Raw genomic sequence first — 23,096 nt, 5'->3', positions numbered from 1 at the left:
TCGAACGATGGCACGCCGCACTTGTGCACTCTGTGAAATCTTCTGGCCAAATCTTCCGAGTACTTCTGTACCCCCGCTTGAACTTCGCGCGCCAAAACCTGAGGCCCCAGGCTTCGCCCAAACACTCCACTGCCCCGCCCGACACTGCTGACTACCTGCCCGCTACAGATCACGCCATGCTTTGCGTCAGGACTCTGACTTCAGTCTCCGCAGTGCGCCCCTCGTGGCGTCGCGCCTCCTCCTCCAGACCCCGGGGCGCCAGCGTGATCAGCGCCCGTGCATGGAACAGCTGGGACCAGCCTCAGCTCGAGCCGCCCGAGCGATTCCAGTCCTTGTTTGCGGTGTCCCACCTCCCGCCCTCTGACAACCCCCTGACGGTCTACGACGCCAGGTGAAGCCCTCAGCGTCTGCACAGGCGGGAGGTAGTTGGGTCCCAGTAGCTGCCCACCTGCCGCCCGCCCCCTCAGAGCTGGAGACCCGTCAGACCACCCGCCGGGCGCCTTCCTGCTGGCTGTACTACTGGCAGAGGCATGCATCAGGCTTCCAAATCCCCTCGCACGCTCGTTTGCTGTCATGGTAGTGATCGCCGTTGCCGCGCCCCCCCCCCCCGCCGCTTGAGTGCAGAGACGCAATCGAGGCGTGCACCGGGCTGTGGGGCGAGGAGCGGCAGGAGTGCCTGTCTGTGTTTGGCGTGGATGCTGGGCGGGTGGACACTTTCTACAGCACAGTGTTCAGCCTGGAGATGGCCCTCAGCCAGGACACAGGTGAGCAAGGGCCCTGCGGGGCGGCGGGGGCTCCAGAGCTGCAGCAGTGAAGCAGTAGCAGAAGCAGCAAGGAGGCCCAAGAGTCCAGCAGCAGCAGCAGCGGTTGCCATGCATGAGAAATGAGGCATATCGTTAAGCGCAGCCAGTTGACGCCATGTGCGCCCCTGCTTGTGGCTGCTGCAGACCCTGAGGAGGAGGCCTCACACGGCGGCCTGGAGCGCTGCTGAGCGAAGGTGGCAGCAAAGCACTGCTGCGTTGCCACTGTTTCGCACGTTTTGTGACCTTCCATTCCAATCCCCATGGCAGGCTGTTGTGCACGCCCCCACCACTGCGACGGCCACGGCTTGCTTTTTTCCCAGCCACACCTGTACTCAGATTTTCAGTCGACAACACCATTTCCGTCTGTTGTGCAGTTGTTTTGTCCGCCCAGTCCGCAGCCCTGTATTCCAGTTGCTCAGTTGAACGAATCTGCCGTCCGGCTTTTCCATGTTGCGCCGCACATTGCTCCTGTCTGCACCATGTGCTGCGATATGATCCCCCTGTGCTCACCCTTTTTCCCTGCTTTCCCCGTTTTGCCTACCTGACACATACCCATTGCTCCGGCTGCCACATGTGGCATGCACCCTACCTCCTCCAACACACGGGTACCCCATTGCGCAGGCTGCCACGTGGCATGCACCTTCAACCAACCCCCACACCAAGCGTGCCGCCTAATGTATGCATCCAGTCACCTCCACCGACTGCCTATTTGATTTTAGCGCGCTGCGAACAACACCCGTGCCTTGAGACCTGGCACTGTAGACCCTTTGCACCTTTTCCACATCCCTTCCACAGTTTTTCCATGGCTTCTGGAGAGCTTCTGTAAACCACAGTATGCAACAGAGGCTGGGGTGATAGTGAACGACAGGCGCTGGCTGCCAACTTGGCTGCGCCGAGAGTGGCGGTGGCGGCATTCTCATGTTGCCTTCGCCTCGATGCATCTCCCTGCTTGGTAAGCTGGCTAGCCACGACAGTCTGACCAGAGGCAGTCTCAAAACAGTCGTGGGAGAGCAAGAGTGCAGCAGCCATGGCATGTATGGCCCAGGCCCACAAAAAATGAGGTACTGCGAATGAAATGCACAGAAGGAACGTAGAATAGGGGAGAGAATACAAGGTGCAATAAGCTGCGGCCCAGGCAGGAGGAGGAGGACCGGGAGGGCCCTGTCCCGGGTCCGCACAAAAGGCTGCTCCTCGGTTTCGGGGCCACCGCTCCCCGCCGACGCGGGCAGCCGTGCACGCACGGGAGCGGCCGCCAGCCGGCGCCGCCGCCCTTGCGCGGACCCCAACCATGCCCCCCCCCTCACTCTGCCAGGCTGTAGAGCTCCTTGGCGCGCAGGCGGGCCGCGTGGTTGGCGGCGCCCATCATCACCAGCCCCATCTCCTCCTGGTGGCAGTCCTTGCGGAAGCGCATGCGCAGCGCGGGCACGTTTGTCTTCTGTATGTCGTTGCCCTCGGGGCCCAGCTTCCAGTACTCGGTGTGCACCCAGTGCATCTTTACCTGCGGCGGCGGCGGCAGGGTGAGGCAGGGTGGGATGGGGATGGGGCCAGGCGCAGGTCGGGAGGAGCTGGGAGCAGGAGCAGCCTGGCCAGCCGTCGCTGCGTGCCCCAGCGGACCACCACCGCCGCCAAACATACACATCAATGCCGCCACCCAGGCCAGGCACCCCCCCACACACACCTGGTGCGGGAAGCCCGAGTGCAGCACGCTGTTGCGCGCCACCTCACACAGGTCGGTGGCGCTGAGCTTCCACACCTGCGGCGCAACCCCACAGCCACACAACGCCAGCGGCGAGGTCAGCCACGGGGGCGGCCGCAAGGAAGCGGCCAGGGCAGGGAGCCGGCTCGGCAGCTGCGGTGCCTGGGTGGGCGGCCGCATTGCCAGCCAGCACGGCATCTGCTCCCACCAGCAAGCGGTGCCAACGATAAAGCAATACCAGCGGTACCGCACCTGCGCCGCCACCGAGTACTCCTCAACCAGCGGCTCCTTGGTGAGGTGGATCTGCGGGAGGAAAGTACGGGGGGCAGGGAGGAAACCATCAGGGGCAGGCCGGGAAGGGCATGCGGAGGTGGACAAGTGAATGGGTGGCTCCACCCGTTTCCTGGCGCTGGTCGACTGGCGTCGCCCCAAGTAATGCAGAAGCTCCCAGCCTCACACATGCACTCCCCACATGCATGCCGGGCTCGTGAGCCCGGCACAACAACCGTGCGCCCCCACCCGCCCCGCCCCGCACCTGCAGCGGGTCGTCGGTGGAAAGGGAGACGGAGAGGCCGCGGGCAAAGAAGGTGGGGAAGGGGTTGCGATGGTAGTCCAGGAACAGCGAGTTGTTGGACAGAGGGCTCATGCAGAGCCCGATCTGCAGCGGGCGGGGAGATGGCAGAGGCGGGGGCCGAGGCCAGACCGGGGGTCGGCGCCACCTCCCCGCCACAAACCGAACCCCGCAACGCCCTCCTAGGCCCCGCCCGCCCCCGCCTGCACACCCTCTCACAACAACCACGAGCACAAACACACACACACAATCCACGCCCTTGCAAATCCATCCACTCACGCGCACATACCCACGCCTGCTGGGGTGCTGCACACCCACCCACCCACCCACCCACCCACCCACCTGCGAGATGTAGTACAGGTACTGCAGGGAGGGCGACTTGCGCAGGTTGATGCCGTGCGCGATGTTCTCGGCCAGCATGTAGGAGGACACCAGGTGGTCGATGTCGCCCGCCTCGCCTGGGGGGGCGGCGCAGGGGTGGGTGGGAATCAATAATTAATTCTCATAATAAAGAGAGTGTGTGTGTGTGTGTGTGTGTGTGTAGGCGCGGGTAGGCCCGATGCAGCCGCGGCGGCAGCGCTTCGAGTGCAGTGGCCCACAGCCGCCGCAGCGCTCCCGCGCCGCCCCGCCCCGCGCCCACCCACCCGCGTGCGGCCGGAAGTTGAAAGTGTTGAGGCCGCGCGCCTCCCGCATCTTGTTGAGCACATACAGGTTGGCATACATGTAGTAGGCGTAGTACGCGTAAGCTGCGGTACAGCAGGGCAGTACAGCAGCACATCAGGCGGTACACGATGCGGTGCATCAGGCAGCACATCAGACACGGCAGCGGCCAGGGTGGCTGCGGCAGGCACGGTGGGGTGCGGCACGGACCCATGGACCGCCGCTGCCGTCCTGGCTGGCTGGGCGCCGCCCGTGCCGCACGCCGCACTCTTCACTACTCTCCCCAGCCTGCCACCAAACCACCCAGCTCTGCCACCCTATACCTGGGTTGTGCTTGGAGTTCCAGTCGCGCGGGTTGGGCATGTGCTTGTTGGGGCGCCGCTCTGGCTTGGACTCATCATCAACCAGGTCGAAACCAGATACCTGCGCAGGATGCACGTGTGCGGTGGCCAGTTCACAGCAGGTGCAGACACACGGCCGCGGTCGAGGCCAGCACGACGCAGCGCAGCAGCCTGGCACCGCTACCAGCCAGCCAGCCGCGGCAGCCGCCCTGTAGGCGGCCCCGGTGCCCCGGCACGGCGGCGCCGGCAGGCGCAGCGTGCGCAGCGTGCCCAGCGCAGCGGGCTCACCCCTCGCAGGAAGAGGTGGAGCTGCGGGTGGGAGTTGGGGTCGCGGGTCACCTCGAACAGAGGCGTGAAGATATTGGCCAGCAGCTGCGGCAGGCGGGAGGCAGGCGGGCCAGGGGTGGGGTGGCGGCGAAGCTCCATGCAGTGCCAGCAGGGCGGCAGCACCAACCGGCATCTCAAGCCACCGTGCCACCCAGCATGCAACCCCACGGTCACCCAGGCGCTGCTGGCCAACCTGCTCGAAGTTCTCAATGATGCCCTGCTCCTTGTACACATTGTACAGCCGCGGTACCTGCGGTACACCGGTACAGCAGTGCACCCAGCCCGGTCGTGAGGGCAGCTGCCCGCCCGGGAAGGCAGCTCCCAACCAGCCAGCCTCCTTCCTGCCTGCCTGCCTGCCTGCCTGCCTCCCCAGGTCGACACCCCACCAACACCATGCACACAGCCTGCCACCACCACCACCCACCCCACCTGGATCATCCACATGTTGTTGTCGCTGTACAGCCGGTTCTGCACCACCCAGGCCGCCAGCGTGTCCCACTCCACAGGCTTGCGCCCGTACACGCTGATGCGGTACTCTGCGGGCGGTACACGAGGCGGTACGGGTGGCGGTACTGGGTGCGGCACGCACGGCCGGCGGCCGCCAGCTCCCCAGCCGCTCCCTGCCTGCGGCCGCAAACCGCTGCGCCGATCGCCCAAAACACACCACACCATCCACACACAGACCGCCACACACCCTGAGTAAATGCCGTACCACCACCCACCCGTGTGCTGGTATTTGGAAGCCTCCAGGTCTGCAAACATCTCCTTGGTCAGCTCAGCCAGGAAGCGGCCGTGGATGAGGTTGTCCTGCGGCGGAGAGAGGACAGGGGAGAAGAGGAGGGAGCAGGCAGGCAGGCAGGCAGGCAGGCAGGCAGGCAGGCAGGCAGGCAGGCAGGCAGGGGGTGAGGTGGGGTGGAGGCTGGGAATTAACAAGTCCCAGCATGCTTCTCTGCAGGCCGGCACGGCCCAGCGGCCAGCCTCAGCAGCAAGCACAGCGGCAAGCACAGCGGAGAGCAAAGCATGTGAGGCCGCCTGCTTGCCTGCTTGATGAAGATCTCCCGCAGGCGCGACTGGCCAAAGGGGTTGTACTTGAGGTTGAACTTGTCAAACCTGGGGGGCAGGCGTCGCAAGACGGGCGGGGAAGCCGGCACATCAGGCAGCGCATTTGCGCATGCGAGCCGCCGGCTGTGCCTGCGCAGCGACCCGCAGGCGCCACCCATTCCTGGTTCTGTCCCCCCCAAAACACCCCACTACCACCATGCATGAGACCCCACCCACCCCCACCTGTGGAAGATGTTCTTGTCGGCATGCACGTCCAGGGTGTCGACGTTGAGGTGGTAGGGCGTGAGGTTGAGCGACTCAAACACCTCCCGCAGCGTGAGGTACTTGCCGTCCCTGCGGCAGTACGACGAGGCGGTATGCACGACGGCACTATGTCAGCAGCCAGCGGGTCAGCTGTGGCCGGCGCTGCAGCAGGAGGCGCCGTCGTCTGCCCGCAGCAAGCGGGGTGGCAGCGGTCGGCCAGCGGCCCTGGCTCTGCAGGCAGTATAATGTACACATGGGCATGGTTTTTCCACCCACCCCAGCTCGGCCCACTACCCAAAGCACCTCACCTGAAGATCACCACCTCATCAGGCTCCTTCCGCAGCTTGCTCTTGATGAAGCGCAGCAGGTGCTTTTGGTGCATGCACGCGCTGCAGGCAGGGGGGCAGGCAGGCAGGCAGGCAGGCAGGCAGGCAGGGAGCAGGGGCGGCGCTGAGGGCGGCGGCAGTGGTGGCACGTGTGGTGGTGAGGCAAACCCCCTTCACTCTGCCCCAGGAAACATTCTCTCTCTCTCTCTCTCTCTTTCTCTCTGTCTCGCTCTCTCTCTCTCACACACACACACACACACACACACACACTACCATCCACACACTCTCCACGCACACACCACACACACACACCACACCACACGCCCACACCACACCACACCACACCCACACCCACACCCACACACCCACACACCCACCACACACCCACCCACACACACACACACACACGCCCACACCACACCACACACACACACACCTCCCCACCCCTCACCTGTGGTGCACGTGCGTGTCCACCTTGCGAACGTTGTAGAAGTCGCGGTGCGGGGCGCTCTTCTGCGCCAAAAACTCCTTGTCTGCGGCAGCGGGGCGGCGCAGCGCGCTAAGCGCGGGACGCGTGGTACTGGGTGTGCCGGTGGAGGCCGCGGCGCGGCGGCGGCGGCGACTGTCACGCCGCTTGATGCAACTCCGCAGCCCCGTCCCATGCGGGCCAGCCCCTGCGGCAGCTCACCGGCATTCAGCATGACGTGGAGGTTGAACTTCTGCTCCAGCAGCAGCAGGCGGTGGTGGGTGAAGGTGCGCACGTGGCCCAGGCTGATCACCTTGAGGAGCCAGTGCATGTCTGCACGGGCAGCGGGCGCAGCAGGCACAGCAGGCACAGCAGGCACAGCATGAGAGGGCAGTGTGCTTGCGGTACGTGCGTGGCCTGTGGTGTGGTCAATGTGCGTGGGGACACAGGGAAGCGGCGCGCACGAGGCGCTGGCCGCAGCTGCCAGTTTCTCCCACCCCCTGCCGTCCCTGTGCCGCCTTGGGCCTCGCCGCCCCGCGGGCAGCGCGCGCAGGCGGTGGCGCCCCTGCCTCCCTCACCCGAGAAGAACTCTGTGGCGGTGCCGGGCGGCGCAAACACCTGCTGCTCCCTGCTGTCGTCTGCCCACATCTGCATCACCCCCTCCACCATCTCCAGCTCGCACGGCAGCACATCCTGCAGGAGGGGAGCACCGCACGGCGACGGGCAGTGGGCCGAGTTGGAGAGGCAGGGCAGTGGCGGCACCAACGCGCGCAATCTGCCACACCAACGGCATCGCCAGCCCAGCCAACGACGCCCTCAACACACACACACACACACACACACACCAGCCTGGTGCAGCTCCCAGCTCTCAATGGTACACAACACAGCGAGCAGGTGCCGCACTTGGTGCGGCACGGTGCATGCCACGCCAGCCCTCAGGGGTCGTTTCATTCCCTGAGCTGAGCCCTGTCCAAGGATGAAAGCTGCCCTGACTGGACCAGGCATCAATGTCTGGACTGGGCCCGCGCAGCGCCCCGCCCCCGCACCTGCTCCTGCCAGCTGAACGGGTCTCCGTACACCTGTGTCACCGTCACCGCCTCGGGCAGGTGCGCCAGCTGCTCGGGGCTGTACTGCTGGCGGAACAGCCAGCGGTGCCGCATGTCCAGCGCCTGGCGCAAGAGGTGGCACACCTGGGGGCGGGAGGGAGGCAGGAGCAGGAGCAGGAGGGGGTGTGGGAAGGTGTGTGTGTGTGTGGTGTGAGCATGGCGTGTGGTGTGTGTTGGGTGTGGGTGTAATGTGGTGTGTGGCAATGAGCGGGCAGGCCGGTAGGGGACAGGCCGGCACACTGCGGGCCAGACGAAAGGAGCGTTCCGATGTGCGAAATGCGCGATCTCCCCACAGCCCCCAAACACCCTGGCGTGCTGGCCGGCCGTGCCGCACGCTGCCGCGCCGCCCATCCCCGGCGCACCTCCTCGGTCTCCTCTGTGGGCGTGGGCTCCGGCGTGATCACCCGCACATACTGCTCATGCATGGCTGCATCCTCTATGATCCGGCCCTCAGTAGCCATCGCATCTGCGGTGGTGATTGTCTGCATGGCTGGCGGCGCCTGCGCTGTGATGGCGGCGGGGTAGGAGGCAACCACCATCTGGGTTGGCGAGGCGGGGGCGCCGCCGGGCGCCATGCCCGGCTGGCCCGGCCCGCCGCTCGAGGGGCGCGACTCCAGCGTCAGCGGCGGCACCAGCTGCTGCAGGGGAGGCCAGGCCGAGGAGGGGCAACGGAGGGGAGGGGCCGGGAGTCGGCAGCAGCGCGGCAGGGGCATGCCGGCATGGCGCGGCGGCAGGGGCCTGCACCGGCGCATCCAGCCTGTGCAGCGCAGCCGGGGGGCTGGCAGCGTGCGTCTGCGAAGGAGCTGCAGAGAGGCCTGCATGCATCCCCAGCACCAAACATCGGGCGCCGCCCTGTGCCGCTCACCCGCGGCGCCGCCTGCAGCATCTGCGCCTGGCTGGGCGAGGCCCCCGCGGCCAGCATGGTGGGGAAGGAGAAGCTCTGGTTGCGCAGGTAGCCCGCGGCGGCCTGGTTGGAGCGGTCTGCGGGGCCCGCGTAGATGTGGGCGGGCCGCTCGCCGCGCCCCACCACCGCCCACGCCTCCGACTCGCTCACTTCGTTGACCTGGCGCAGCCGCTGCGGCGGCAGCCCCGCCGCGTTGTCCTCAGACAGCAGCGCCTCTGTGTCGGGGCCGTCGTGGTGGTGCTGCCCCGGCGCCAGCGGCTGCATGAAGCGCGGCGACTGCTTGCCGCGGGAGCCGCGCGGGTCGAGGTGGCCGTTGCCGGCCTTGCCGCCCGCCGCCTGCTGGCCCTCCGCGCCCTCCTCTCCATAGTAGAGGCCTGTGTTGGCGCGGGCCAGCGGCTTGCCGCTGGGCGGGTTGTCGGCGGGGCCGCGGGCGGCGGGCCTGCGGGGGCGCAAGTCCGCATCCACCTGGGTTCAGCAGCGGCGGCATCATGCGTGCTGCTCCTCCGGCTGCGCCTGCCGGGCCCCGAGACGAGGCACATCAGCTGCCTGCGCCTGCCCTGCCCTGCACCGACCCCCGCGCATGTGACGGCAGGCCCACGGCGCAGCCCTCCCTGCTGCCTCACCGTGGTGGACGGCGCCTGCCGCCGGCGCTCGACGCCCGCCGCAGGTCGTCTGCCGCCGACGTGCTGGCATAGCGGACGGCCAGGTAGGCCGCGCCTGCCGCCACGGTGCTGCCCAGCAGCACGCCCCCTACAAACAGCCCCCACCCCGGCTGCGAGGAGCTGCTGGTGGCGGGGGAAGTCGCCTGCACCTGCGCCATGCACGCCTCTGTCCCCTGCTGGCCGTGCTGGAGAACGTTCCCCGATCAGGGCAACGTCGCGGGGCTCCGCCGATCGCACCGCCGAGAGAGCCCCACCACTGGCTGTCGCAAGGTCAAGAGGAGGGGGGCTGCAGGCTGGCCGGCGATCACTGCAGATGCAATGCTTCCATTGCAAAGCCCCTCTCTTCCATTTGCTCCACTGCCATCTGGCCCAGCACGCAGCAGGAGCCTGACCGCAATTGCCCTCTGCAAGCCTTCCATCCGCCCCTCCTGTATGTGTCATAACGTGCAATGACCATGAAGCTGTCCCTGGAGGAGGTGGTGAGGCAGCACTTTGGGGCCGGGCCCAAGGAGCGCCCCCAGGAGCTAGACGCCAACCTGCGGTGCGTGTAGCGTCTCATCTGCGTGCTGGAAGAGACGCGAAGGGGGCCGCAGGCACTGCAGCAGGCCGGGAAGTGCAAGGGGCAGCTGCCGCCGCCGCCGCTCATTTGCAGCAGGTGCGACGGGGCTGCTCCGCTGCTTGCAGGCGCCTCAAGGCCGAGCACCTCAAGGCCCGGGGGGATGAGGCCATCAAGCAGGGCAACTGCCGGCAGGCCTGGGAGAGGCAAGCCCCGTGTGCTTGCTGCTGGATGTGGAGGCACGGCAGCGGAGCCCGCTTTGTGTTGATAGCCGCTTTGTGTTGAGAAGTCACAGGAAGGCAAGCCTCGGCAGGCTCCCATGCCCGCTCCTCCCTGCCTCCCCGGCCTGCAGGTACAGCGAGGCTATCGACCTGAAGCCCGACAAGGCAGCCCTGCCCGCGCTGCACAGCAACCGCTGCCTGGCGTACATGAAGGCGCAGCGGTACGGCGACGCGCTGCGGGACGCCGAGGCGGCGGCCCGACTGGCGCCGGGGTGGAGCAAGGCGCACTGGCGCTGCGGCACCGCGCTGCTGGCCCTCAAGCGCACGCCAGAGGCTGTGCTGGCCTTCCTGGAAGCCTGGCGGCTGGCGGCGGGCGACGCCAGGGCGGAGTGCGAGGGGCGGCTGCGCCAGGCGGTGCAGCGGCTGACGCGGGAGCAGCTGGGGCGCGGCATCCTGGCGCTGATGGAGGGCCTGCAGGGCGAGGGGCGCATGGAGGCTCCACAAGTGGAGGAGGCGTCAGAGCAGGAGCTGGCAGAGGGGATGTTCCGGCACCTGAAGGAGGAGCACAGGGGCCAGCCCAGGCCGGGGCCATACTACAAACGGTGGGCCGCCAGCAGCATGCGCATCTCGGCAGCCACTCCCCGCAGCCCTGTCGGCAGCCATGCGGCGCCTCGGCAGCCAGTGCGCAAGGTGCCTGCCTGCCATCCGTGCCTGCAGATACCTGGGCTGGCTGCGGGAGGGCTTGGAGCCTGGGGAGGCGTACATACTGCGCGCGATGGCGCACATCCAGGCCCGCTGCTACCTGCAGGCGCGAGCAGACGCGCAGGCGGCGGTAGGGGCCCTCCGTAAGGCACAGCAGCAGCAGCAGCAGCAGCAACAGCAGGAGCAGGAGCAGGAGCAGGGTGGCGGCAAGGGCCCTGCAGGGGCTCGGCCTGCGGGCCAGCAGCAGGCAGCGGAGCCGGGCGACTCGCAGCGGGGGCAGGGGCAGGGCCTGGGTGCGGAGGTGCTGAGGTTGCAGCTGGCGACGGCATACCACAAGCTGGGAGAGGCATGCATGGCGGAGCCCAACCATGCAGACATGGACTGCCGGCAGGCGGCCAAGGCGTTCCTGCAGGCTGCCGAGCTCGACCCCGGCATGGACGGCCTGGGCGAGCGGCTGCACGACGCCAGCGAGAAGCTGAGCAGCAGGGACCTGGACGAGGTGGGCGCATGGTACTGCGCCTCCCGCTGGTACTGCCGCATGCAGGGGGTGGTGATGGTGCAGTCGGGACTCCTCCTGCTGTCTCAGCACGATGACATGCACGTCCGCCCGCACACGCATCTGCTGGTGTCCTATTGCCTGCCTGTACCGCCTGTCCTGCCTGCCTTCCGTCCCCGCAGATCCAGCTTGAGATCTACCACGAGGGCGCCACCGGGGCCTCCTCCCGCAGGGGCCTGGGCACCGCGGGCCGCCTGCTGCCCGGCCAGCACGTGTTTCAAGCAGAGCTGCGGCTGGCCTTCCCCGCAGCCCGGGCCGCCGACTGCGGCTCCGCGGCGAGGGAGGCGCTGCGCGCGGGCCTGGCGGCGGCGGCGGGCGTCAGCCCCCTGGCGGTCAGCATCGAGCGGGTGCTGGCGCCCACCGCGGCTCGGCCCCACCTGGAGGTGCTGGTGCATGTGCAGATGGGGGCCGACCTGCTGGCAGCCAACGAGCTGGTAAAGGCGGTTGGCGGCGCAGCGGGGCCAGACGGCAGCGCCAGCCCCACCAGCAGCTGCAGCGTGGCCAGCAACGAGGAGGAAAGCGACATGGAGGCAGTCGAGCCTGAGGGTGCTGCTCAGGCGCCTGCGCCCGCAGAGCAGGAGCGGGAGCGGGAGGAGGAGCGGGAGCTGCGGCGCCGCCGGCTGGCTGCCCTGCTGGGCGGCGAGCAGGTGACGGCGGCGCTGGGGCTGCCAGACCCCCGGCTGTGCGGCGGCGAGATCACGGACGTGACGCCCGCGTGCGCTGGTGCCAACGAGGCGGAGCGCGCGCAGCAGGAGGCGCTCAACAGGGCCGATGCCGAGGTGGCGCCGGAGCAGGAGAGGCGCCTGGTTGTGGTGAGTTGTGTTCAGCGGCAGCAGCATTTTAGCAGAGGGCTCACGCAAACTGCTGCCCTCTCGCAGTGAGGGCCGTCGTGTGCAGCTGTTGCTGCTGCATGGGCCGTCACCCCTGGCGCTGCCGCTGGCCTGTACCGCCTGTACCGCAGCCCTCTCGCCCCAAGATGGAGCTGGAGCTGCCGTACCGCATGTACCGCCTGGTACGGGCCGACGGCTCGCTGGTGGAGCGCGTGGACAAGCACCCCTTCTGCATGAGCCGTGTCTATTATGACGTGACGGAGAAGCCAGAAGAGGTGGGTGTGTTGCTGGTGGCGTGGATGTGGGAGCATGTGTGACACTTTCATGTGGGGGGAGGCAGGGAGCAGTGGCAGAGGCACGGACAGGGGCCAGGCTTGCGGAAGAAGTAAAATTGGCGCTGAATGCGTGTTGAGGCGCCGCCTCCCGGCCCGCAGGTGTGGGCGGAGCTGGCGGACGGCTCGTGCCGCTGGCGGCAGACGGGGGGCGAGGTGAAGGTGGTGGCGCTGCGGGTGCCCCCTGAGCTCCCCAACCGCCAGCTGGCAGTCGACATACAGCCCTACTCGCTCAAGGGTGCGCCCATCCCGGCTCTCGCTGGCGGCAGTGTTGCGGGGAGGGGCGTCGTTGAGCGGGAGAGGGCTGGGCTACAGCAGCAGGGCTGCGCTGGAGCCTGCCGTGCCCTCCCTCTGCCTGCTGTGCTGCATCCCTTTCACACGTTCCACCCCATCGCCACACCAACCCTGCCCCTACCCACACACGCACACATACTTCACCACCCACCACTGCCAACCACCACCGCAGTGTGGAACCGCGCCACCGGGGAGGTGTATCTGGAGGGGAGCCTGGAGCGGGGCGTCGTCCCCGAGGACTGCTTCTGGACGCACTGCGGCGGGGAGGGGGAGGACGGGTGCGCCATCTACCTGCGCAAGATGAACCTTGAGGTGCTGAAGAAGTGAGTTGGGCCGGGCCGGGCTGCTGTGCATGGCGGGCTTGCTTGCGTTTGTGATGCAGCAGCTGCTCTCCCGCCCGTTCTGCGAGCCTGCCTGCCTGAACGGCGGAGCCAGCGTCAACCCCGCGCCCTGTACCAACAGTCAGTTGCAGGACCCTCACAAGCTCTCTCGCCCCGCCCGTGCTCCCTTGCAGGCACTGGTTGCACTCAGAGATGTGGTGGCCGCGCCTGTTCCGGGAGCACGGCGAGATTGCGTGGGATGATTATGAGAAGGATTACAGTGACCTGCCCGAGGAGGTGCTGGACAAGCACAGGTGCGCCTGGCTGGCGCTGACGTGGCTGCCGGCAGGCGCCCAGCTGCCCGCCGCAGGCCAGCCCACCTCCTTCACGACCCTGGCAGCCTGAGCGGCTCCCTGCGAGTGAGGTGGATGCGTCAGCCACGCGGGGGCTTCAAGGTGGGCCATGTCGCGGCCTGCAGGATTCGTGAGGCGATCCAGGAGCCGGCCAAGCGGATCGAGGAGGCTGAGCGCACAAGGCGGGGGCGGCTGCAGGTGAGGCGCCAAGCGCTACCGAGTATACCGAGGCATCCAGGGGCAGGGGCAAGCCACAGCATTCATGATGATCAAGTGATGTCGATGTTGCGGTACAGCAGGGTACAGCCAGAAGATACCGGTGAGGTAAGGCAGCATTAGCATTGCAAGAGATGACGGCTGTTGCTTGAAAACTGCAGGAGGTGGAGGACTTGCGCAAGCGCACGCGGCAGGAGCGCCTGAACGAGCTGCGCAGCGGCAGGAAGCTGAGCTGGGTGGAGCTGGACCGGGGCCTGCCAGCTGCCAGCCAGGCCTAGCCATGGCGGCCGCAGTGGCGGCGATGCCCGCAGCGCCTCACTGCAGCCCCAGGGCGCCCAGCAGATCGCCAAACAGGCCGGCGAGCAGTGAGGGCAGCCTGGGGCTGTCGGGAGCTGCCGCCGCCACCTGCTGCAGTGCCAGCGGCGGCGCCAGCTGCACGGCACGCTCCAGCTGCTCGGCGGTCAGCCTGCTGCGTGGCGGCAGCCTGCCACCGTGCAGCTGCGTGCTGCGCGCCAGCAGCGCGGCAAAGCTCTCCTGGCTGCGCAGCTGGAGGGGGCGGATGTCAGGGTGGCTGGCGGTGCAGGCCTCCTGCCACACGCCCGCCGCTGCCATGTGCTGGCCGATGATCTCGAGGATCTGCAGCAGGACGCCAGGGGAGAGCAGCGAGCGGGCTTTCATTCAAGGCGATGTGGCTCTGGCACGCCGCCTTGACTGTGTATTGTGTATCGTTCTGTGGAGCCCAACTGTGAGCGCCCATCAGCGCACGCCAGCACCCACACACCACCCCGGCATGCTGCCTCACCAGGTCAAAAGAGAGGCTGCCAAGGTCAGCCGGGGAGGCAAAGCTGGCCGCCGCAGGGCAACCAGCTTGGCTGCCGCTGCCGGCGGCCGCGCCCAGCCGCTGCCAGCACAGCACCAGGGCCTGCACCTCGCTGCGGAGCTGCCGAGGAAAGGCGGCGTGGGTGTGCTCGTTCCAGGGCAGCATGGGCGGGTCTGCGATGGTGGCCAGGTGGCCCGACGGGGCATGCGCCACCACCGCCTGAGCGCCGTCGATGCACATGCGGCGGGCGGCGCCCAGCTCCCGTACAACCCAGATGTGGTCGGACCTGCTGGCACGAGGAAAGTGAAAGCACGAGGATCAGAAGGAAGACGTTGGGGAGGGGCTGCGCAGCGTGGCAGCGGCAGCAGCACTGCGGGGGTGGAGGCAGCGGGTGGCAGCAGGCGGCAGCCGACCCACCAGCTGCTGTACTGCGCGCGCTGCCCCGGCTCCAGCACGGTGTAGGGCACCTCTGCTCCGTCAAAGTCGACCCAGTTCACTCTGCAAGATTGGGATTGCATGTGAAAAGGCGCAACTGTCACAAGCAGCCACTGGCAGCATGCAAGCCCCAACCGCCTCCGCGGCTGCCACCGGCACCGCAGCCGCTCCCGCAACAATCCTCGTGCCCTGGTGGCCTGCAAACCTCCCCCTCACCTCACGCTGCGCTCAGAGGCATTGTAGAAGTCGATAGATGCGGGCTGGCTGCCGCCGGCGCGGGTCGTGGACGCCAGGCACAGGCGGCTGCTCCTGTCACCATCAAACTCGCACTCCTCCGCCTCCTCGAGCGACCTCTTCCTCCACACGGCCCGGGGGCGCGCATCTGCCAGGCTGAGCAGCGGCTGGGCCAGCCCCAGTTGCTGCTGAACGGGCCCAGCGGGCTCTGGAGCAGGAACGGCCTCTTGCATGGCTGTGCGAATTGAAGCAGCCAACGAAAATGCGCGGGGTGAACAGTGAGAGTTGAAGCTGAGGCCGGTCAAATGGCTTTCAAACTGAGTGCATCGCGCTTAGCATCGCAGCGTGCATGTGTTGACGTGGAGTCGCCGTCACCTCCAAAAACCACTGCAATCAGCACTCCTGCTCTTCTTGCGACACCTCCCTGCTGTTGCAATGGCCTCCTTACTGCCCGTTGAGGGAGTGGTGGACAGTGTCAGGCGAATTCGTCTCGGCGATCGAACGCACGAGGAGGTCGCCGTTGCGGCGCTCACACGGCTGGTGTGTGCGCTCGTCGTCAACGACAGCCCCGTGATAGAGAGTTCGCTGCAGGGTTCCGACCTCCCCGTGAACAGGTCAGAGCTGCTGGCGTTCGCCAGCACAGCCGCTCCCGCTGCCGGTTCACATACTAACTCTGCCCCACCTGCAAACCTGCCTGCAGCAAGGTGTTCACCCCCTTTGGAGGGGCGCACCTGTATCCGCTGCAAGCAGCAGTGTGCGCGCCGCTGGAGCCGACGTCTGCCCTGGCGGTGGCGCGCCGCCTGCTGGCGCTGGGCGCAGACCCAAACATCCGCTGGCGCGACTGCGGCGGCCAGCACACGCCGCTGGGCAAGGCGCTGGCCCTGCGCAACTTCCAGCTGGCGGAGCTGCTGGCAGAGCACGGCGCCGGTGGGTGGGCAGGCGGTGGTGGTGGCTCCGAGTCGCGCTGCCCAGGCATAGCCAAGCTGAACTTGCGCAAGGCAACCAAGACAGCACTCGTGCCCTGCTCCCCTGCAGACTGCACCACCACGCTGCTCAGCACCGATTTTCTGGAGGGCAGCCACTTCGACCCGCTGCTGCTAAAATGGCTGCTTGACCGCGGGGCTGACGTGGTGGGGCCTGCCATGCCCAGCAGCAGCGCCGACAGCGGCGCCGGGCCCGCTGTGGCCGTGCTGCTGCGCAAGCTGCGGCGGGAGCTGCACGTGACGCGCCAGCTCAGCAAGCTGTACGCGTCGGCGGGCAGCGGCCAGGAGCAGGGCCTGCTGCGCTGCGCGGCCGCCTCACTGGTGCTGCTGCTGGCGGCGGGGGCCACCCCAGCGGGGGCCCCAGACCCCTCGGGAGCCATGGCCGCAGCTGTGGCGGCGCTGCAGCCTGGCAACTGGGCTGCGGTGCAGGAGGCCGCCACCCGCCCGCCTCGCTGGTCTCCCGCCACCCACCACCTGTTCCCAGCCGCATTCCACAGAGCAGCCAGGGTGGTCCTGCTGGCGGCGCGGCGAGGATTCGCCACGCCGTGTGCCGCTCACGGCAGCGGCAACTACGACGCGGGAGCTGGGGAACGGCAGCAGCAGCAGCAGTGCGGCAGCGGCCGCCCTGTCGGCCAGCTGGTCGCACATGGGCGGGCGGGAGCGGCGGCGGTACCGCAAGCGCCGCCCGGGCAGGTGTACCTCGATGGGCACGTGGTACTGCACATCATCAAGCACATGGCCCCTTGTACCCAGCTGTGACATGCGTGCCGTGCTTGCGCCCCTTGTGGGTAACACTGAAAGGCATAAGCGCTCACTGAAGTACAGGCACCGAGCATTGAGGGGGAAGCAAACAAGAGTTTAACAAAAGGTCAGCGAAGTGCGCAGCGAAAACAACAGAGGGTGCACAAGCAAACCGCAGCAGCTGTGCTTGCGCCGCTTCACAGCTCGGCGCCCGCATCCCCAGCCTCGGACTCCGCTGCAGCCTCGGGCTCTGCTGCGGCGTCGCCGGCTGCCTCTGCCGCTGCCTCGGCCTCAGCGGCCGGCTCGGTGGCAGCTTCCGCGGCGGCGCCTGCCCCGCCTGCCTCCTCGCCTGCCGCCGTGGCATTCGCCGCCGCCGCGTCCGTGGCGTTGACGGCCGCGGAGCTGTTGTTGCTGAGGCGCTGGTAGCCCTCGCGCTGCACTCCGAGCCAATCCATGAGGTCGTCGCGGTACCGGGTGGCCTCGTTTCCGATGGATGCTGCGGGGGCAAGTGGTGGGGCAGCAAGCGGGTGAATGAGCGGCCGGCAAGGGTGCTTGCATTGGGGGTGGCCGTGCTGTGCTGTGCCGTGCCGTGCCTTGCTGTCTGTGCCGTGCCCTGCTGCGCCACACATGGAGGCTGGAGCTTGCCTGCGTTGGGCGAGTGGCTGTACAGCACATAGAGAAAGCCGCCCAGCGCCGCCCCCACCGCCACCCGCGTCAGCGGGTGGCTGCTCCACTTGCTGGCGTTCTCAGCGGGGTGCTGCACCGAGAGCAGCGGCTTGAAGATCTGGGTGATGGGCAGCTCCTACGGGCAGGAAGATGGGCAGACGTGGACGGCGCAGTGAGTCGGGCGGAGCTAGAGAGAGGGTGGAAGGAACTGCGGCCAAGTGATCGCACCATGCCATGCAGCTGTATGAGCAGCACAGCAGGCAGATCACCCGGTGTCATTTAAAGTACTGCACTAAAATTGCCTCCACCCGGGCGCCACCCACCTCTGACAGCAGGTTGGGCAGCAGCCACAGCGTGCGGCCGCTGACGATCCACGTCACCGCCGCCAGCGTGCCGCGCAGCAGCAGCAGGCCCAGGATGAGGATGAGGAGGCCGGAGGAGAGGTAGAAGACGGCCACCTTGGCCCAGTTGGGGGCCAGCGGGAACAGGCACGCGCCCAGCACGCCCACTGCGGGACGACGCGGGGAGGGGAGTTGCGCGGCAGGCGCGGGCTGGGAATCAGGGGCAGGCTGGCGCGGGGACATTCGCGACACCCCCACGCAGCAGCATGGCAACATGCAGGGCAGGCGACCTGGCCGGCGTGCGAGGCAGCAGACAGTGTCAGCCCGCGCCAGGGGTGCCAACAGGGCAGGCCGGAGACTCACGTGGGATGAGCGCGGTCCAGACGTATGTCCACAGCGAGGTGGGGCACTCACAGAGCCACACATAGAAGCCGTCCTCAGCAAACGCCTGTGGGCAGCGTGCAGGCTCGGTTGGCAGCTCTCAGCAGGCGGCGGCACACGGGAATGACGGCCTCCTTGCCCCGCACCCCTGGCAGCATCCCATCCACCATTGACAAGCGCTGCTGCGCCACTCTTTTCCCCTCCCTCGCGGACGCCTCACGTTGGCCTGCTCCGGCGGCAGCGGCACCAGCTTGCGCGGGAACTTGACCATGCGCTTGCTGCCCGGTAGCGGCTTCTTGTTGAGGCGGTCGACGCGCAGTGCCAGGCGCCGCCGGATCAGCTGCTGGCCCAGGTACTTGGCCAGCTCCTCACCCTCGCCACCCTTGACTGTGGCAGGCAGGGGCGTGGCGTTTCACGCGCAGGGACCCAGCGGAAGGGAACACCCAGCAGCATGGGCAGGGAGCGGCAGCAGCGGCGGCGGCGGCGGGCCCCACCCACCTCCGCCTGCCGCTGCGCATTTCTCGGGGTTGGCCTTCACCCACCGCACCAGGTCCTTGCCGCGGAACAGCTCGAACCGCTCGCCCTGCAGCACACCAGACCGGTTCTCGATGCCGCCCTTGCTGCGCAGCGCCTCGGCAAACTGCTTAATCGTGTCCACGCCTGCTGGCTCCCCCTGCAGGAAAGGCAGCAGGGCATCATGAGAACGCCAATCGCCAGGCCATATTCCTGGCGACGCTGGGCAGCCAACAGCACCTTTGAGCCCATCTTGAACCAGTGCCGAGTTGAGCGCAAACCTGCTCCACCAAGACTGCATGGGGGTTGGGTGCCGCCAAGCGGGCGGGAGCGCACAGGATGTCAGCGGCATGGCCGTTATGCCCATGCACAAGTGCAAGTTTCAGCCCATATGAGCCAGACAGACAGAGATGGTTAGCAGCACTAGGGAGGTGCAGTAGTAACATGCCGTGCCGATCATGCTGAGCAGTTCACATATAACCGTCGTGGGCCCAGTGCCGCCGCACATGCGTGGCAGGCATCTTGTTGAAGCGAGCCTGCCAGATGAATGCATAGCACATGCCCGCACCTCCCGCGGAATCGACAGCAATGCTGCATTGCAGCTGCCGGCTGCATTGCATCATGCGGCATGGCCACCCGGCCACCGCCGCCTCGCTGGCGGGCGGCATGATGAGCGGCTAGATGAGCGACTCTCCACGGGCGGCGTGCTAATTGCCGATGTCGCCCTCCTGGACTCCTCGCCCGCCAATCAGCTTCAACGCCGGCCTTGCGCATCCCGAGGCGCGCAGCTGGTTTCGCTGTGTCCCCTGCGCTCGCCGCCCCGTTGTGCTGATCGATTGGATGGAATGTGATCTGCACGTTGAACCGTGCGCTCGGGTGTTCGCTCGGGAGAAAACCCCCGACATGCCTCCGCCGTGGTGCCGCCGCCTGCGCCACCCCATTTGCAGGTCGACCCACAGAGCCTGCCAGCGGTGCAGCTGCATGTGATCGACCATCCGGATGGCCAGGGTGAGCTCCAATTCTTTTGTGCCAGTACCACACCTGTCCATGCTTCGACCCACCCCATGGCCTGCCTCCCGCCTTGCAGGCCCCGCCCTGATCAGCCGCAGCACCGCAGCGCAGCTGGGCATCGCAGATGGCAGCAGCCGGGGGTTCCTGACCCTCGCCTCTGGCAGCGACTGCGTGCTGGCCACGGCGGTGGTGCAGGATGGCCGGGTGGCGCACGGGCAGGTTGCGGTGACGGCGGTACAGCAGTTCAACCTGCACTTAGGGGCCGGCATCTCAGATGACTTCAGGTCGGCGCCGCTGAGGCCTACATGCTTTCTGTTGGCTTCCTGCAGGAGGATAAGTATCAGATGCAGCTGAGGTGGCGCTGCCATCGATGCAAAGGAAGTGTGCCAGCGTGCTTTGCCCCGGCGTCTGCCTGCAGGGTGTTTGTGCCGCCGGCCGGCGAGCCGTTTGAGCTGGTGGATGTGGAGGGCGAGGTGTCGCAGCTGGGCAAGTCGGAGGAGGCGGTGCAGGCAAGCCACGCAGGCGGCCACGTCCAGCAGTGGGCAGACGGGCCGGCGACCCGAGGCGGCGCTCCTGCGCCTCCCTGCCCACCCACTGGCAGCTGCGGACCTGCCGCCAGCTGCTGTTGCCCATCCCGAAATAAACTGCTTGGCGGCACTGCAGGTGGATGCCCGGGCGCTGACCCGGGAGCTGCTGCGCCTGCACTTTGGCCTGGTGCTCGCCCTCAACGAGGCCTGCGTGCTCGAGGTGGGCGCCCGCCAGCTGCTGCTGCGCATCACGGCCACAAACACGCTCGATGCAGAGGCGCAGGAGGAAGCGGTCGCTTACCACTGCTACCGAGGTGAGGTGCGAGGCGGGAGGGGACGGCAATGTGGCGAGGCAGGAGGGGAAGGGGCACTGGGTGGACCCTCCCATGTGGCATGCACCCGCAACAGTTCCTAGCAGCCCTGGGAAGCCTTGCTGATGGCATAGCGTGCATGGCTTTGCTGCCTGCGCAGGCCTGCTGACCCATGACACCCAAGTCTACCTGCACTCGACAGCGGGGCAGCAGGGAGTGGCATCTTGTGGTGGAGCAGGCGGCACTGGCAGCGGCGGGCCGCCTGCTACGTGCACAGCGTCGGCGGCGGAATCGCTGCCACAGAGCATGGCCACTGTCCGCGGCAGCGTGGTCCTGCAGAACGCCAGGTGCAAGGATCGCCCTGGAATGGAGGCTGAAGGGTGGCCCAGCCCCTGTTTCCACCAGCACTGCCCCCAATAGCTGCCACTGTCGCCTGCCTGCCTCCCCCGCCCACCTAGCTGGTCCTCCCCGCAGGCAGCGCCCCGCCAGCGGCCCCTCCCTCAGCAGCGTCAGAGTGCTAACAAACGATGGGGAGTGGTTCCCCGTGAAGCGCGCGCTGCTGCGGCCGTGCATCGCGCTCACCAAGGCGGTGCGGTCAGAGGGGGAAAGCGTGCCCGAGGTGGCGGTGGATGTGGACACCCTGATCTTTGACAGGTGGGCTGGGATGCTGGGAGGCTGGGAGGTGCCTGGCACGTGCCAGGGTGGAGACAGGCTGGGGCTGTTGCTGGGTGTGGCAGAGCGGGGTGAGCTGCTGGTGGGTAGGTTGGACCCGCTGGTTACGGGGCCAGTACAGCAGCCCGTTAGCTTGGTTGGGCCGCAGTTGATGGGATGGAGCGCATGCAGTCTCTGCCTGCTGGCTGAGTGTGGTCGCTGCCCGCCTGCAGGGTGCTCATCTTTCTGGAGGCGCTGGCGCTGGGGCGCAAGCCCCCTGCCTTTGGCCTGCACCTCTGCTCCCAGCTGCTGGCGGCGGCGCAGCATCTGGGCTTGCGTGCGCTGGAGGTGAGGGTCACTGCCGCCTGCCGCCGCTGCCGGTTGCTGCCGCTGCCGCCGCTGCCGGGATGCCACGCGCTTCTGCGGCTCTGCCCGGCCCACTGCCACCCAGCAACCTTGCAGTTCACCCCTGCGTCCATGTTACCGCCTGCCCTCCCGCAACAGGAGTATTGCCAGGAGCGGCTGGGCGAGTGCAAAGACCGCCTGCGCTTCTTCAGCTTTGAGGAGGTCAAGCGGCTGAATGCGGCGGGCGGGTGCTGGCTCATCCTGGATGGCATGGTTCTGGATGTCACGCGCTGGCTGCCTGAGCACCCGGGGGGCAGCACGATCATCCCCAGGCAGGCACTCAACCTGGACTGCAGGTGAGCTGGTGCATGGCGGGTCTGCAGGCGCGCCGCCGGCGACGCTGTGCATGGGGTGGCCGGCATGCATGCAAGCAAGCAGTAGGCGTGCCACAGCTGCATGCCTCCTCGCATACCTGCGCACGCGATTTGACGCCGCGGCCTGTTGCTGCTGCAGTCGGTTCTTCGAGCTCTACCATGCATCCCGCGAGAGCTTTGTGTACATCCGCCAATTTTACCACGGGGAGATTGCGCCAGAGGATGTTGACCTGGTGCCTGCGCCAGAGGAGCCGGCCAGCCCTGAGTTCCTGCAGCAGCTGCGGGAGTTCACTCCCTGGCGCCTGCAGCCGGAGGTGGCCAGTCACCTGGGCAGCAGGCAGGCAGCGGAAAAGGCCTGACGTCGACAGGAATTGGCAATCGAACATCAGAAATTGACAATTAGAAACAGGAATTGACAGTCAAACAGGAATTGGAGAGAACCCGCCGCCCGCCTTGCATGCCATGTCATGCATGTCATGCATGCCAATGCATGCCATGCAAACAGCCTGCAAATTATTTGATTGCTCAATTAGACTACCTCTTCTTGGATTTCAGGTGAGCGGGGCAACGGTGGTGCACTCGCTCAGCAAGGGGGCGCCTGCTCGGGCGCCCTGAGTCCCGCCAGAGCCTCTGCACAGCCCCAGATGACGCTGTGCGATTCCTGGCAGGGCTTCCAATCGTGGGCGGGGCTTTAGCAGGAGCGCGGCGCACGTCTGCCACCGCCTCTGCCACCGCCCGCCGCGAGCCTCACGTTTCGCCCGGCCGGCCTTGCAGGCTGCAGCCGGGGCCTGTCGGACCAACATGATCCCGCCGGGCCACGTGCCTGGCAGCAGGGCGCCGGTCGCGGAAGGGGAGCTCTCCCACAAGCAGCGGCTGCTGGCAGGGCAGCCGTATGATGCTTGCGACCCGGAGCTGACAGACGACCGCATCCGGGCGCGCAAGCTCATGCACCAGTTCAACACAGCGCTGCCGTATGACGATGTGGAGGGGCGGGCCGCGGTGCTGAAGGAGCTGCTCGGCAGCTTCGACCCAGGTCGGCTGCCGTGGGGGGCCTGCCCTGTGTACCTGCCCGTCTGTCGAGGCGGCGGGAGGGCTCCTGGCTCGAACGTTTCCTGCCTCTCCCCGTTGCTCCAGAGCATCCACCTTTCATCGAGCCGCCATTCTATTGCGATTTCGGGTGGGGTGACAGTCTGCAGCGTGGGGAATGCCGCTGTGC

The 23,096-nt window shown here is 67.3% G+C and overlaps 6 protein-coding genes across 6 annotated transcripts; 3 read left to right on the top strand and 3 right to left on the bottom strand.

Moving 5' to 3' along the window:
- Window positions 1-176: 176 nt before the first annotated feature.
- Window positions 177-991, top strand: CHLNCDRAFT_137693 (expressed protein; the record flags this gene model as incomplete). The annotated part of the gene is made up of 3 exons (XM_005851356.1): window positions 177-391; window positions 625-764; window positions 948-991. The coding sequence occupies 3 exons, from the start codon at window positions 177-179 to the stop codon at window positions 989-991; spliced, it is 399 nt and encodes a 132-aa protein (XP_005851418.1).
- A 1,112-nt stretch (window positions 992-2,103) lies between these two features.
- Window positions 2,104-9,325, bottom strand: CHLNCDRAFT_137692 (hypothetical protein; the record flags this gene model as incomplete). Its single annotated transcript, XM_005851056.1, has 20 exons — window positions 2,104-2,301; window positions 2,482-2,556; window positions 2,752-2,802; window positions 3,035-3,157; window positions 3,413-3,528; window positions 3,715-3,816; window positions 4,054-4,153; window positions 4,360-4,443; window positions 4,592-4,648; window positions 4,828-4,934; window positions 5,121-5,205; window positions 5,673-5,793; window positions 6,012-6,092; window positions 6,481-6,562; window positions 6,718-6,828; window positions 7,074-7,188; window positions 7,542-7,685; window positions 7,964-8,239; window positions 8,467-8,944; window positions 9,129-9,325. 20 exons carry the CDS (start codon window positions 9,323-9,325, stop codon window positions 2,104-2,106), a joined length of 2,703 nt encoding a protein of 900 aa, XP_005851118.1.
- Window positions 9,326-9,616: 291 nt separating this feature from the next.
- On the top strand, window positions 9,617-13,825 carry CHLNCDRAFT_49837 (hypothetical protein; the record flags this gene model as incomplete). Its single annotated transcript, XM_005851355.1, has 11 exons — window positions 9,617-9,708; window positions 9,852-9,938; window positions 10,076-10,546; window positions 10,662-11,145; window positions 11,325-12,014; window positions 12,164-12,307; window positions 12,467-12,602; window positions 12,831-12,981; window positions 13,173-13,292; window positions 13,457-13,529; window positions 13,709-13,825. The coding sequence occupies 11 exons, from the start codon at window positions 9,617-9,619 to the stop codon at window positions 13,823-13,825; spliced, it is 2,565 nt and encodes an 854-aa protein (XP_005851417.1).
- Window positions 13,826-13,862: 37 nt separating this feature from the next.
- Window positions 13,863-15,269, bottom strand: CHLNCDRAFT_137690 (hypothetical protein; the record flags this gene model as incomplete). Its single annotated transcript, XM_005851055.1, has 4 exons — window positions 13,863-14,183; window positions 14,350-14,653; window positions 14,785-14,865; window positions 15,019-15,269. 4 exons carry the CDS (start codon window positions 15,267-15,269, stop codon window positions 13,863-13,865), a joined length of 957 nt encoding a protein of 318 aa, XP_005851117.1.
- Window positions 15,270-16,957: 1,688 nt separating this feature from the next.
- Window positions 16,958-18,913, bottom strand: CHLNCDRAFT_137688 (hypothetical protein; the record flags this gene model as incomplete). The annotated part of the gene is made up of 7 exons (XM_005851054.1): window positions 16,958-17,256; window positions 17,388-17,562; window positions 17,750-17,934; window positions 18,131-18,215; window positions 18,369-18,535; window positions 18,647-18,821; window positions 18,902-18,913. 7 exons carry the CDS (start codon window positions 18,911-18,913, stop codon window positions 16,958-16,960), a joined length of 1,098 nt encoding a protein of 365 aa, XP_005851116.1.
- A 158-nt stretch (window positions 18,914-19,071) lies between these two features.
- CHLNCDRAFT_137687 (hypothetical protein) lies at window positions 19,072-22,239 on the top strand (the record flags this gene model as incomplete). Its single annotated transcript, XM_005851354.1, has 10 exons — window positions 19,072-19,092; window positions 19,609-19,669; window positions 19,749-19,956; window positions 20,091-20,175; window positions 20,336-20,513; window positions 20,788-20,857; window positions 20,985-21,164; window positions 21,395-21,509; window positions 21,666-21,862; window positions 22,020-22,239. 10 exons carry the CDS (start codon window positions 19,072-19,074, stop codon window positions 22,237-22,239), a joined length of 1,335 nt encoding a protein of 444 aa, XP_005851416.1.
- Window positions 22,240-23,096: the final 857 nt, after the last annotated feature.

Source organism: Chlorella variabilis, assembly GCF_000147415.1.
Source record: "Chlorella variabilis unplaced genomic scaffold CHLNCscaffold_2, whole genome shotgun sequence".
Lineage (NCBI taxonomy): Eukaryota > Viridiplantae > Chlorophyta > Trebouxiophyceae > Chlorellales > Chlorellaceae > Chlorella > Chlorella variabilis.
Note: the sequence above shows the minus strand (reverse complement) of the source record. Positions and strands in the feature narration are given on the sequence as shown.